Raw genomic sequence first — 14,289 nt, forward strand, 5'->3', positions numbered from 1 at the left:
TCATTGCTTGATTTTTTTTTATAACCCTGACCTTGTTGAGCTGTCCATCACATATCTTCTTGAACTTTATAGTACAGTATATTATAGGCTATTACAGTGGGGGAAAAAAGTATTTAGTCAGCCACCAATTGTGCAAGTTCTCCCACTTAAAAAGATGAGAGAGGCCTGTAAATTTCATCATAGGTACACGTCAACTATGACAGACAAATTGAGAAACAAAAATCCAGAAAATCACATTGTAGGATTTTTAACATCTTTTTGCAAATTATGGTAGAAAATAAGTATTTGGTCACCTACAAACAAGCAAGATTTCTGGCTCTCACAGACCTGTAACTTCTTCTTTAAGAGGCTCCTCTGTCCTCCACTCGTTACCTGTATTAATGGCACCTGTTTGAACTTGTTATCAGTATAAAAGACACCTGTCCACAACCTCAAACAGTCACACTCCAAAAATCCACTATGGCCAAGACCAAAGAGCTGTCAAAGGACACCAGAAACAAAATTGTAGACCTGCACCAGGCTGGGAAGACTGAATCTGCAATAGGTAAGCAGCTTGGTTTGAAGAAATCAACTGTGGGAGCAATTATTAGGAAATGGAAGACATACAAGACCACTGATAATCTCCCTCGATCTGGGGCTCCATGCAAGATCTCACCCCGTGGGGTCAAAATAATCACAAGAACGGTGAGTAAAAATCCCAGAACCACACGGGGGGACCTAGTGAATGACCTGCAGAGAGCTGGGACCAAAGTAACAAAGCCTACCATCAGTAACACACTACGCCGCCAGGGACTCAAATCCTGCAGTGCAAGACGTGTCCCCCTGCTAAAGCCAGTACATGTCCAGGCCCGTCTGAAGTTTGCTAGAGTGCATTTGGATGATCCAGAAGAGGCTTGGGAGAATGTCATATGGTCAGATGAAACCAAAATAGAACTTTTTCAACTCGTCGTGTTTGGAGGACAAAGAATGCTGAGTTGCATCCAAAGAACACCATACCTACTGTGAAGCATGGGGGTGGAAACATCATGCGTTGGGGCTGTTTTTCTGCAAAGGGACCAGGATGACTGATCCGTGTAAAGGAAAAAATGAATGGGGCCATGTATCATGAGATTTTGAGTGAAAACCTCCTTCCATCAGCAAGGGCATTGAAGATGAAACGTGGCTGGGTCTTTCAGCATGACAATGATCCCAAACACACCGCCCGGGCACGAAGGAGTGGCTTCGTAAGAAGGCATTTCAAGGTCCTGGAGTGGCCTAGCCAGTCTCCAGATCTCAACCCCATAGAAAATCTTTGGAGGGAGTTGAAAGTCTGTGTTGCCCAGCGACAGCCCCAAAACATCACTCCTCTAGAGGAGATCTGCATGGAGGAATGGGCCAAAATACCAGCAACAGTGTGTGAAAACCTTGTGAAGACTTACAGAAAACGTTTGACCTGTGTCATTGCCAACAAAGGGTACATAACAAAGTATTGAGAAACTTTTGTTATTGACCAAATACTTATTTTCCACCATAATTTGCAAGAAATTCATAAAAAAATCCTACAATGTGATTTTCTGGATTTTTTTTCTCATTTTGTCTGTCATAGTTGACGTGTACCTATGATGAGACTTATAGGCCTCTCTCATCTTTTTAAGTAGGAGAACTTGCACAATTGGTGGCTGACTAAATACTTTTTTCCCCACTGTATATTATATTACATTATACCCTGTTAGAGCCTATTCAATTATCATATTCAATAAGGCTACGAATAAAATATTTATCCAATTGATAGCCTGCATTTTATTACATCTGAAAGCAGGTATAGGGCCTATATCACAACTAATTTATGTAATAGGCAGAATAATTACAGTGTAAACGTGAAGTTTACATGAGGGAGGTGGTAAAACTTCCCGCCGCGATCCCATGCCTGCATCCGCCAATGACTGCAGCTATAGATCACCGAGACAGCGACGCGCCATGGATGTCTGTTGTAGATAGCGTCGGGCGGGGGAGGAGAGGTGGAGACGAGACTGCGTTGAGCAGAGCATCCGTGATAACAGATCATAAAAACACAGCAAGCAGCATGCCGTTTGGGATGGTAACGCGTTCCACTGTCAGATATAAGCACTGAACAAATCTCCAAAGCGGTAAGTGCGTCTATAGGGTTTTTATTCCGTTTTATTTTTTCATAAAAGCTTTCTTGCACCTGTGGGGGATCCAGGTTGGAGGTTCATATCGAATTGACATTAACTGGGCGTAGGCTATCTGCCCGTCTGTCTGTCTCTATCTCAGGTTGAATAGATTATATTAGATTAATGCCACAATGACAATATAACGAATATGTTGTTGTTGTCCAAATCTATTCGCCGCAGTTTTGCCCATCCGTTGAAACGACTGCGAATGCAACTCCGTTCCAATGGGCATGAAGTGTGTGCGATCATCAACATGAAACATTTACCATCAGAATAAAAACTACCGGTATGTGATTGAATGGAACAACATTGAACAGGCTATATATTAAATAAACCACCCAAGCAGACTAAGGAACACTTCCTATTCCCAAGTATTTTGTAATTAGGCTATAACCTTCCACAAAAATGTCCCGGACTGCGAATTTATCGATGTCCCTCCCTATTGTTGCGGTGGTGGTGGCACGGGGCTGCGTCGGTCCCAACAGTGGCGCATTTTCATGTACAACAGTGACACTGTCAATTGAGGTAGAAGCCGACCTACCGCGATGCCTTTGCACAGTCCCATTGATAACTGCAGTGGTGTAAAGTAACAAAGTAAAAAAAAATCTTTGAAGTAGGCTACTATTTAAGTATTCAGACCCCTTGACTTTTGCCACATTGTTACTTTACAGCCTTATTATAAAATTGATTAAATAAAAATAAATCTTCATCAATCTACACACAATCCCCCCAAATGACAAAGCGAAAACAGGTTTTTAGAAATGTTTGCAAATGTATTAAAAATAAAAAACGGAAATATCACATTTACATAAGTATTCAGACCTTTTACTCAGTACTTTGTTGAAGCACTTTTGGCATCGATTACTGCCTTGAGTCTCATTGGATATGACACTACAAGCTTGGCACACCTGTATTTGGGGAGTTTCTCCCATTCTTCTCTGCAGATCCTCTCAAGCTCTGTCAGGTTGGATGGGGAGCGTCGCTGCACAGCTATTCTCAGGTCTCTCCAAAGATGTTCGATCAGGTTCAAATCAGACCAGAGAATCTTGTTTCTCATGGTCTGAGAGTCCTTTAGGTGCCTTTTGGCAAACTCCAAGCGGGCTGTCATGTGCCTTTTACTGAGGAGTGGCTTCCGTCTGGCCAATCTACCATAAAGGCCTGAGTGGTGGAGTGCTGCAGAAATGGTTGTCCTGGAAGGTTCTCCCATCTCCACAGAGGAACTGTGTTCTTGGGGACTTCAATGCTGCAGACATTTTTTGCTACCCTTCCCCAGATCTGTGCCTCGACACAATCCTGTCTCGGAGCTCTATGGACAAGTCCTTCGACCTCATGGCTTGGTTTTTGCTCTGACATGCACTATCAACTGTGGGACCTTATATAGACAGGTGTGTGCCTTTCCAAACCATATCCAATCAATTGAATTTACTGCATGTGGAGTCCAATCAAGTTGTAGAAACATCTCAAGGATGATCAATGGAAACAGGATGCACCTGAGCTCAATTTGGAGTCTCATAGCAAAGGGTCTGAATACTTATGTAAATAAGGTATTTCTGTTTTGTAATTTTTATACATTTGCAAAAAATTCTAAAAACCTGTTTTCACTTTGTCATTATGGGGTATTGTGTGTAGATTGATGAGAAAAAAAATGAATAAATTTTATAATAAGGCTGTACGGTAACAAAATGTGGAAAAAGGGAAGAGGTCTGAATAATTTCCGAATGCACTGTATATATCATTAGACAATATTTTCTATCAAATATAAATGCTTTTGATCCATTTTGATGTGATATTTATAGAATTTCACAGTTTTCTTACTGCACATTTTTCCTGAAGTCCAATGTTGCATTTTTGCCATTCAGTTCCTATTGGGCAAAAACATAACACAAAACACAACTAAAACAAACTGTAAATACTTTCCAAATGCACTGAATGTACTTTTTACTAGGCCTGTATTTTCCCTGACACCCAACAGTAGGCTAGGCTACTCCATAACATTCCAGTGCTTAGCAGGACCGGAAACAATTGTCACATTCATGCACTTATCAAGAGAACATCCCTGGTCATCCCTACTGCCTCTGATCTGCCGGACTCACTAAACACAGATGCTTAGTTTGTAAATTATGTCAGAGTGTTTTATAAATGGTCATAGAAATGTGAGTTATAGATCTGTCATTCTCATTGAAAGCAAGTCTAATAAGTGGTAGATCTATTCTATGTGCTCCATTTCTATGCTTCCCATTCTTAAGTGTCATTTTTGCATCTTTTACTTTCCTTTATCAAACCAGCTTCAAACAGCTTAAAATAAAATATTTTTAGTTATGGAAAATATATTTCACAGCGGTTTAGATAGTACAATGATTCTCTACTTGTTTGTTTTGTTACATAAACTGGAATTAGGCGAACTATTAGAATATTAGCAACCAGGAAATGGTGGAGTGATTTCTGCATAGTGCATCTTATTTATTTATTTATTTATTATTATTTTTTATTTATTTTTTTGGGGGGGGGGGATGGATCAGCTTAATATTGCAGATAGATTGTATCTTCTATCAATGTAATTGTCTGCATCACTTCCAATCCCCCATGTTTTTAATATATATACTCCCCTTTATTACTTTTCAACCCCGCCATCCTTTCCCTACTTGGAGTAAATTAGTGAACAACAATGCCCAGGCCGCTACTTCCGGTCTATACTTACTATCTACACCTTATGGACAGAGTTAATTTTACAATAATTATATATATATATATATATATATATATATATATATATATATTTTTTTTTTTTTGCTCCTGAACTTCTTCTACTCTCAACCTCTCCGATCATTTTCATGATGTCCATCCGGTTTGCTTCTATATGCCATATCTTTCTAACTGTGCTCTTTCCCAAAAGCTCCCAACATACAACCTATATACTTATTATGGACACAGTATGCTTACATTATTAGCTATCTTTGTTATTATTTGTTGTTATTTGTTATTAGTCCCATCCTTCAACTCTATTCAATAACTCCCATCTATCTCTTAACACCATCCATATAGGATTTCTATTTGCCATATATATTTCAACCGTACTGTGATGTTTTACAAAAGTTCTGAACCTTTCTATTCTCATTACTTCTACAGATTGTGAATTAAAAATAAAAAAATTTGCTAAAAGTATTACAGTCCTTTAGCCATTCCTGGACCAGTGTCCAAAAACAAGCTACAAATGGACAGAACCAAAACAAATGATCTAATGATTCTGTATCTTCACAGAAAAATCTGCAGAGCTGGGAAGATTGTATCCCCCATATAAATAACATTCTATTGGTAGCAAGAATTTTATATAATAATTTAAATTGAAATATTCTAATTTTTGAATCCGGTGTCGTTTTGCGTGTCAGTTCATAAACACTATGCCATGGGATCGGTACGTCAAAGATCTCTTCCCAACTATTTTGCAATCTATTTCTGCATAGTGCATCTTTAAGTATATTTAAAACCAGATACTTAGATTTGATTTTTACTCAAGTAATATTTTACTGGGTGACTTTCACTTCTACTTCAGTCATTTTCTATTAGGGTCTTTACTTTTACTCAAGTATGTAAATTGGGTACTTTTTCCACCACTGGATAACTGTCGATGGTAACCTAAATCAATTATAAAGAGAGGGGATTGAGTTTGAATGTGGAATGGAATGAGCTTCTCTCTGTTCTGTGTTTTATTTTCTCCCCATTGTATTTTAGGTGACATAACACTCGAGGCTATTCCCCTTCCATTGTTTCCGTATTAGGGAGGATTCTGTGAATTAGGCTAAGTACCCAACTCCCCAATGGTAAAACTGTAAGAAATGACTCTTTCTTCGTCTAGTCCCACGGGCTAAGCTTTGGGGGCTGAGATAAGCTTCTTTAGTGAGCACGTCAGTGAGTCGTTTAGTCGTGCCTTCGTCTGCAACACTGGACTGGACTCACAGCTGGGCGCTTCTAATGATATGGAAAAAGCCGCAGTAGGATTAAATTAAAGGTCAAAGATTATTGTAGACGTGCGTCAGAGATGGCACCCTATTCCCCCATGGGCTCTTGTTAAAAGAAGTGCACTAGGCTGCCATTCGGGACACAGACTAGGGCTCTATCCAGCGGATTGATAGCCTACAGTACCAGAGTACGTTTGGCCAGAAGTTGCCACCTGGCACAGATCTAAAGAAAATTATCTACTTTACCATTATGACTTTGCCAGTAACACTTTAGTTTATTATACTTTTACGTAAAGATATCATAGAATTATTCCCAAACACCTGCGACAAGCAACCTCAGATGTGTGAGTGCTTTTCCTATTCACAGGTCTATGATCAGCCATACCCAAATCATGACCGTAATTAGAGGGGAAAGTGTAAAACTGACCTTAGATTAGTGTCTAGGCCTAGGGGCAACTTTGTCCTGCTTCTAGTTCTAAGAGGGGGTTGAGTCTGAGGGAACTTTTTGGCAGAAAAAGGCCGAAGCCAGAAGAAACTGTTGTTGAGGAGCTGTCACCGTTACAAAGACATCAGTGTGTGGTGTCTTTGTGAAATTGCTACTCGGTCGAGTAGACACAGATATTAGTCTCTCTTTCTCTCTTTCTCTCCCTTTCTCATTCCCCATCTCGCTCCCCCTTTTTCTCTGTCCATCTCTCTTCTTCTCCCTCTCTCTCCGTCTCTATCTCCTTACATTGTTCCTTGTCATGTTCTCTGCAGGAGGGTAATGATGACATCACATAATCAGACTGACACAGTGTGATCCATCATTCCTGGCCTGACGTTGACATGGCAACAGGCAGGAAGGGTGAGTCCTTGACTTCTATGTGTGTTTGTGTGTGTGTCTGTTTCTGTCCGTCTATCCCTCTGTCTGTGTGAGTGCAACTGATATTGCCCGGATTTTAATTCATTAATCTGCCAGTCATTGTCTCTAAGTGCATGGATTTTCAATTCCATTCCCACTGTTTGTAAAGCCCCTAATGCAATGTCAGACCTAAGTTGTACTGATGGGCCAAAACACTCTCTCTCTCTCTCTCTCTCTCTCTCTCTCTCTCTCTCTCTCTCTCTCTCTCTCTCTCTCTCTCTCGCCCTCTCTCTCTCTCTCTCTCTCTCTCTCTCTCTCTCTCTCTCTCTCTCTCTCTCTCTCTCTCTCTCTCTCTCTCTCTCTCTCTCTCTCTCTCTCTCTCTCTCTCTCTCTCTCTCTCTCTCTCTCTCTCTCTCTCTCTCTCTCTCTCTCTCTCTCTCTCTCTCTCTCTCATAAAAGCGCAATAAAAACTTGCAGTCATATACGGCTGCTTAGCCATGCATGAGTTGTGTGTGCGTGCGTACATGCCCATGTGTGTATTTCTGTCCCTGACCGAGTCACGCTCTGACTGCCTCTTCCCCAGGGTCGACCTCGAAGGGGAGGAAGCGTGCGTTTCCTGACGACGAGGGATGCCATGGGCTCCCCTGTTCACCGTGAGGACAAAGCCAAGGACTCGGCCATCCCTGCTCTCCCAGAGCCTGATGGGAACTTCCTGGTTAAGGTGGGCAGGGTTTGGAATATCAGTTCATTAGGCAAACGTTATTGAACATTGCAGATAGAAATGTTATGAATAGAGCTGAAATGATGCATTATTCTACAAGTCAGAGAGAAATGTTTGTTCTTTATAACATATTTCTACAACGTTATGCCCTGCTGAACGCACCCCTGATGGGTACCTACATAAGAACTACATAACACATTTCATAAGAAGTGCGTGAGTATTTAATAAATGTTTTAGACATTTATACTGTGTCTCTCTCTCTCTCTCTCTCTCTCTCTCTCTCTCTCTCTCTCTCTCTCTCTCTCTCTCTCTCTCTCTCTCTCTCTCTCTCCCTCTCTCTCTCTCTTTCTTCCCCCCCTCCAGGTAGGGTTCCTGAGGAGTCTGCACCGTTATGAGATCGTCTTCACCCTCCCAGAGGTCCCTGTTCTGGGGAAAGACGTGTGCTCCCTCCCCTCCTCCTCATCACCGACGCCCAGACCCCTCCTCAAAGTCAACCGTGTCACACCCACACCAGAGGGTACGTGGGAGACCAGGGCCGTATTCATTACGGCATGCCAAATAATTTTTAAAAGCCGTTTTGCAATGGAAAATGAAAATTACGTTTTTCTTATTGGACAAGCCCAGGTAGTCCCTTCCTGTTTCAGTCAGTTTTTATGCTGTTCGAAGCCTATTGAATCCGACCCAGGATTGAAACTGAGATGATTGCTTCTGTGTCGGATATACAGGATCTAAATTGTCCAAATGGATACGAATGGATATAAATTGGGATGGGGTGCGGTGTAGACCTGAAAGTGGCAGAAACCCACTAACAAGGCATATCTAATCTCCCTTGTCTCTGCCAACAAACATATTAGCACCATAACAAGACTCTGTCATTACTGTAACCTACTATTACAGTAACCGGTCTGTTATCAAACCTGTGAAACTTGAAACATTGAATGTTTGTCTGGATCACTGGCAACAGATGGTGTCGCTCGTTGTCTCTGATTGGGGATCATACTTAGGCAGCCTATTGGCACTAGTTAGTTGTGGGATCTTGTTCCGTGTTTAGGCTAGTTTTGTGTTCAGCCTTTGGACTTTGTGTTCAGCCTGGTTTGTTGTTTTGTTGTGTGTTTATTCGTTGTATAAACATGTATGCATATCACGCTGCGCCTTGGTCTGACCCGTCCTTGAACGAACGTGACAGACAGTCATTACCAGAGGAATATAACCACCACCACCAGACAGTCATTACCAGTGGAATAGAACCACCACCACCAGACAGTCATTACCAGAGGAATATAACCACCACCATCCGACAGTCATTACCAGAGGAAAATAACCACCACCACCAGACAGTCATTACCAGTGGAATATAACCACCACCACCAGACAGTCATTACCAGAGGAACATAACCACCACCACCAGACAGTATATATACGCCTGTTCTGAAAGACCCCAGAGTCTGCAACACCACTAAGCAAGGGGCACCACCAAGCAAGTGGCACCATGAAAACCAAGGAGCTCTCCAAACAGGTCAGGGAGTACAGATCAGTTTTGGGTTATAAAAAAATAAAAACATATCTGAAACTTTGAACATCCCACGGAGCACCATTAAATCCATTATAAAAACATTTTAAGAATATGGCACCACAACAAACCTGCCAAGAGAGGGCCACCCACCAAAACCCACGGACCAGGAAAGGAGGGCATTAATCAGAGAGGCAACAAAGAGACCAAAGATAACCCTGAAGGAGCTGCAAAGCTCCAAAGCGGTGACCAGAGGTGTAGTCCAGGGTATACGCTGGTATACGGCGTATACCTACTTATTTTTCAGTCAGCATTGCGTATACCCACTTCTAAATCCCCCCTGATGCGCATCATTCAGTAATATCTGTGAGTCAGATTGCCTATTTTCTTCCTCGGGGATAGTGAAGCCATGACCCACCCTCCTCTGCCTCTAATTGGCTGGTACTCGCTGCTTTCACTGATTAGATTGGTTAACTTTAGGCATGAGGACTGATGAGCCAATCAGAGGCAGAGTAGGGCGGGTCATGCCGAGGAAAATATCGCTAATACCTCAGGTGCCAGTGAAAAAAAAAAAAAAACTCAGGTGCCGGTGCCACTTGACTACGATAACGGCAGCAGACCAAACAACGGATGAAGAAAGGACACAAGCGCGGTGTGCCACCCCAGTTGATGGAAGACATCATTCTGAGGTAAGTTTTAAGGTGGTTTCCAAATGAATCATTATTTTAAACTACTGGCAAATTGCCAGTGACTGCACATTTAGAGGAGAAGAGATGTTGCCGCCAATAGTTAGTGCGAGTCGCTAACGTTATGAAGCTAGCTACGTAGATTGGGATAATGTGGGGAAACCGGGGCATTGTTGGTTTTCAGTAAGTGTTTAATCAACCCAGTTCATAAGAATGTCATACCAGACTGATGAAACTGATTATCTCAATGTTTATGAAGCTTGTTTATTATTGTAAAGGTCTAAATTATAACGTTAGCCAAGTTACTAAGCCCTAAATTATAACATTAGCCAAGTTACTTAGCCCTAACTAACCTATATGATCTAGTTTAATTGCATAGTAGCTAAGCTGGTAGTTGATTTTTAAGTAGTTAAAACACAAGAATGGGGACAAATAGTTTAAGATTCAGCCTAAAACAATATTGAGGTCTAATCAGGCTGTCTTATTTTGTATAGGGACAGGTAACCATGAAAAGGAAGGGAGATATTGCAGACTTTTTTGTAAAGAGGCACAAATCAGGCCCAGATCAGGCCCAGGCAGACCCCACCCCTAAAACCAGCAGCCCTGGCAGCTCTCAACCGGGAGCTAGCCAGGCAAGTCAGTGTGAGCATAGAGAAGGATCCAGTCTACCACCACCAGGTCAGAACACACAGGCAGTAAATTGCATCTCCAGTTTATTGAAAAGTGAAGCCTCCACACTGTAACAAAAGGTGATTTTGACAGATTAAGCCTCATTTTGAATTTCTGTGTGATGTTATTTATTTTATTGCCCTTCTATTATTTTGTCTGTATCCATGTTTGTTTTTTACAATGCTACTGTTATATAACATTTTGTGTTAAATTTGTTGTTTTTGTTAAATAAACTCTCCCAAGTATTTCACTCACTAATCTCCTGTATGCTTCAGCTTCACTTGCTGAAAATATTTCCACTTGGTTATGCAGATTGTTAATGTAAAGAGGGGGACCCATGTCTTGCTGATGACTATTGTGATCACAGTAGTGTGTGTGTGTGTGTGTGTGTGTGTGTAAGTGTGTGAGAGAGAGAGAGACAGGGAGATGCATAATTAGTTTTGTTGTTGTCTGTAGACATCAATAATGACTGGCCAGACCTGTGGAGTGCTAAACAAACAGAAGACTTCAAATCCAAGAACCCTGGTTGGGATCCAAAAACAAAAAATTGGGTAAGTTTAGGGTAGATTGCTAGTTTGGGTAACTTCTGAAACAGTGGGCACAGGATAACTTTGTGTGTGTGTGTGTGTGTGTGTGTGTGTGTGTAAAGGACCATGCACACGTACAGCCTGTGGATACAGGAGTAGTTACATTGTTTGTTTATGCTTCGGAGGATGTCTGGTCTGTAGCAGTGAACTCCATTGGGATCGAGCAAGGAGCAAGGACATAAGGTGTATCGCTCTCAAGAGAATGGATGAACTTTGAAATTCAAGTGTCTGGCCAGGGAAGTGAACAAGTTTGTCAATCTTGAGAAATAAGGTGAGAAACATACGTTGTCCAAGGCCCACACTTAGGCTGTGAAGGTGGCAGAGCAACAGAAAGAAGCTGCCATTGAGAATGCAGTGGAGACTATGACTGAGGTCCTACATGAAGGAAACTGCAAGCTGTGTTTCGAACAGCCTACCATCTGGCCAAAAAGAACCAAACCCTTTTTCTGACCATAGAGAGCCTCATTGACAATGCAGGAACTGAATGGTGTAAAAAATGGGCTCAATACTTCATTCACGTTATGAGTACAACACAAATAATAAGCAACATGTTGCTAGTGAGATGCAGCTAAAATCATCAGTAGCATTATAGCATCATCCAGTAAGTTAGCCGTCCTAATTGATGGGCATCTTCTTTAAGTCACAAAGCTGTCATCGACAGTTTCTATTAAAGCATCAATTAGAAGAAAGCCCTGAGTTCATATTCCTGGAACTTGTTGACTGGAAAATCAGAGAGCAGATGGCATATTACAGGCGTTACTCACCTGTTTAACTAATGCTGGCTTTACAGAAGAGTGGCTTCATGAAAACTGGGTAACATTTGTATCTGATGGAGCCTGTCATGCCAGGAAAGAAGTCAGTAGAGTAGCAACCAGACTGACTTTGAGATTCCCAAAGCTTTTTGTATGGCACTGCTGAACCATAGACTTGAACTTGCTGTGTCAGATGCGAGTTGATGAGGTAAACTCTGTCAATCACTTTAAAACTTTTATCCAGAAGCTATACTCTCTGTATAGTGTGTCAAACAGGAAAATGAACGTGAACTTGTTAATGCAGCAGCTGAAGTAGGCCTCACAACTTCTTCGCATTGGCAGAATCTTGGATGTACGCTGGGTGGCCAGTGGCTTTTGGACTGTTCGTGCTGTTTGGACATCCCTGGGAGCTCTTGTGCAGCACTTTAAAAATGCTTGCAGTGATGAGATGAGGTCCACCAAAGAGAGGCAGATGTACAGAGGTTTGTTAGACCGTGTTCAAAGTCCAGAATTCATTTGTGACCTTGGCCTCATGTAATGACACTCTCCATGAACTAAGTCTCCTGTCACAGGAGCTTCCAGTCTCGTTCTATAACGCTCCTCAGAGCAGAGCATCTGCTGAAACGCTCAATCAGAGTGATCCAGTCATTCAAAGAGAGTCCAGGTGAGAAAGTATAGTGAGGCTTTAGAAGCAAAACAGACTGGGGAGTATCGGTCTATAGCCCTGAAAACAAATGCAAAGCTGAAGTCTATCAATCCAGGCCAGTTCTTCAAGCCTTGTGAACAATCTGGGGAAACGCTTGTCTTTTGAAGAAGCCATCATGGACCTCAGCATCCTTGATCAGAGTAAGTGGCCATCAAAGCCCAGCATCCGCCATGGTGAAGAACAAGTTGGCTGTGCAAGCGGTTTAACTTGTGCACAGACCAAGCACTGAATGGGATGCGGGACCTACTGGAAGAGCCCAGTAGTACCAAGGACCTAAAACCACTTATGAACTGTATGGAAACATTCCCTGTCGGTACAGCAGAGTGTGAGAGGAATTTTAGCCTTATGAACAATATAAGCTCAGACAAGAGGGCTGTCCTTCTGATCTCAAACATATCAAACTTGATGATGATTAATATCAACGGCCCACCAACTTCCAAGTTTGATCCTAGAAAATATACAAGGACCTGGTTGGAGCCATCGTGCTGCCTCTTCGGTGCGTTCTAGACAGTGCAGTGTGAAAGCTCCTGCAGAGCAAATGTGTCTGGAATATACTGTAGTATGAGCAAGGTCAGAAACCCAGTGCTGGGTTGAGAGAGTATATCACTGTTGATGTGTTGTTAATGCATATATTTTTGTTATTGTTAACTAAATATTGTTGTAACATATTTTGTTGAATGATTTACCGGTAAATGAACATGTTCAAACCATTAAGCATATAGCAATATGAACAAGGATGCATTGTCACCTTCAGATTTGAAGTATTTTATTTAAATAAATGTGCAAAAAATAATCGGAACACCATTTCCTGTTTGCCTCATGATAAATACATTTTACATTCATCCAGGCTGCTCTTGTGACCAGTAGTAACTACAAACTGCTCCTAATCAAGTCATGATCATTTTATAATAGTGTGCAAGTAGAAATTACATATTTTTGGGTAAACTAAATCATAGTCTTACATGTCACTGTTTCTAAAACAGGGCTTTTTTCTGGACTACTTAAAAAAAAAAAAGGTGAATACTGAGAGTATACCCACTTCTCCAGGGACCACTACACCACTGGCGGTGACTATATGTCCATTGGACCACTTTAAGCCGTACAGTCCACAGAGCTGGGCTTTACAGAAGAGTGGCCAGAAAAAAGCCATTGCTTAAAGAAAAAATAAGCAAACACGTTTGGTGTTCGCCAAAAGGCATGTGGGAGACTCCCCAAACATATGGAAGAAGTTAATCTGGTCAGATGAGACTAAAACTGAGCTTTTTGGCCATCAAGATAAACGCTATGTCTGGCGCAAACCCAACACCTCTCATCATGGGGCGGCAGGTAGCTTAGTGGTTAAGAGCGTTGTACCAGTAACCGAAAGGTCGCTGGTTCTAATACCTGAGCCGACTAGGTGAAAAATCTGTCGATGTGCCCTTGAGCAAGGCACTTAACCCTAATTGCTCCTGTAAGTCGCTCTGGATAAGAGTGTCTGCTAAATTACCAATTTATTCATCACCCCGAAAACACCATCCATGATGCTGCCACCACCATGCTGTGGGGATGTTTTTCATCGGTCAGAATTGAAGGAATGATGGATGATGCTAAATACGGGTAAATTCTTGAGGGAAACCTGTTTCAGTCTTCCAGAGATTTGAGACTGGGACGGAGGTTCACCTTCCAGCAGGACAATGACCTAAGCATACTG

General features: G+C 41.8%; 1 protein-coding gene and 1 long non-coding RNA gene across 2 annotated transcripts; both read left to right on the plus strand.

Moving 5' to 3' along the window:
• Positions 1-1,994: 1,994 nt before the first annotated feature.
• Positions 1,995-7,582, plus strand: LOC123485969. The gene is made up of 3 exons (XR_006659200.1): positions 1,995-2,126; positions 6,884-6,971; positions 7,552-7,582. It is a non-coding gene; the product is annotated as an uncharacterized LOC123485969 (long non-coding RNA).
• Positions 7,583-7,584: 2 nt separating this feature from the next.
• Positions 7,585-8,823, plus strand: LOC123485970 (UPF0687 protein C20orf27 homolog; the record flags this gene model as incomplete). The annotated part of the gene is made up of 2 exons (XM_045217102.1): positions 7,585-7,689; positions 8,053-8,823. Coding segments are annotated over 2 exons (444 nt in total), but the record flags the coding sequence as incomplete, so codon positions are not given.
• Between the last annotated feature and the right edge of the window lie 5,466 nt (positions 8,824-14,289).

Source organism: Coregonus clupeaformis, unplaced genomic scaffold (assembly GCF_020615455.1).
Source record: "Coregonus clupeaformis isolate EN_2021a unplaced genomic scaffold, ASM2061545v1 scaf0918, whole genome shotgun sequence".
NCBI lineage: Eukaryota > Metazoa > Chordata > Actinopteri > Salmoniformes > Salmonidae > Coregonus > Coregonus clupeaformis.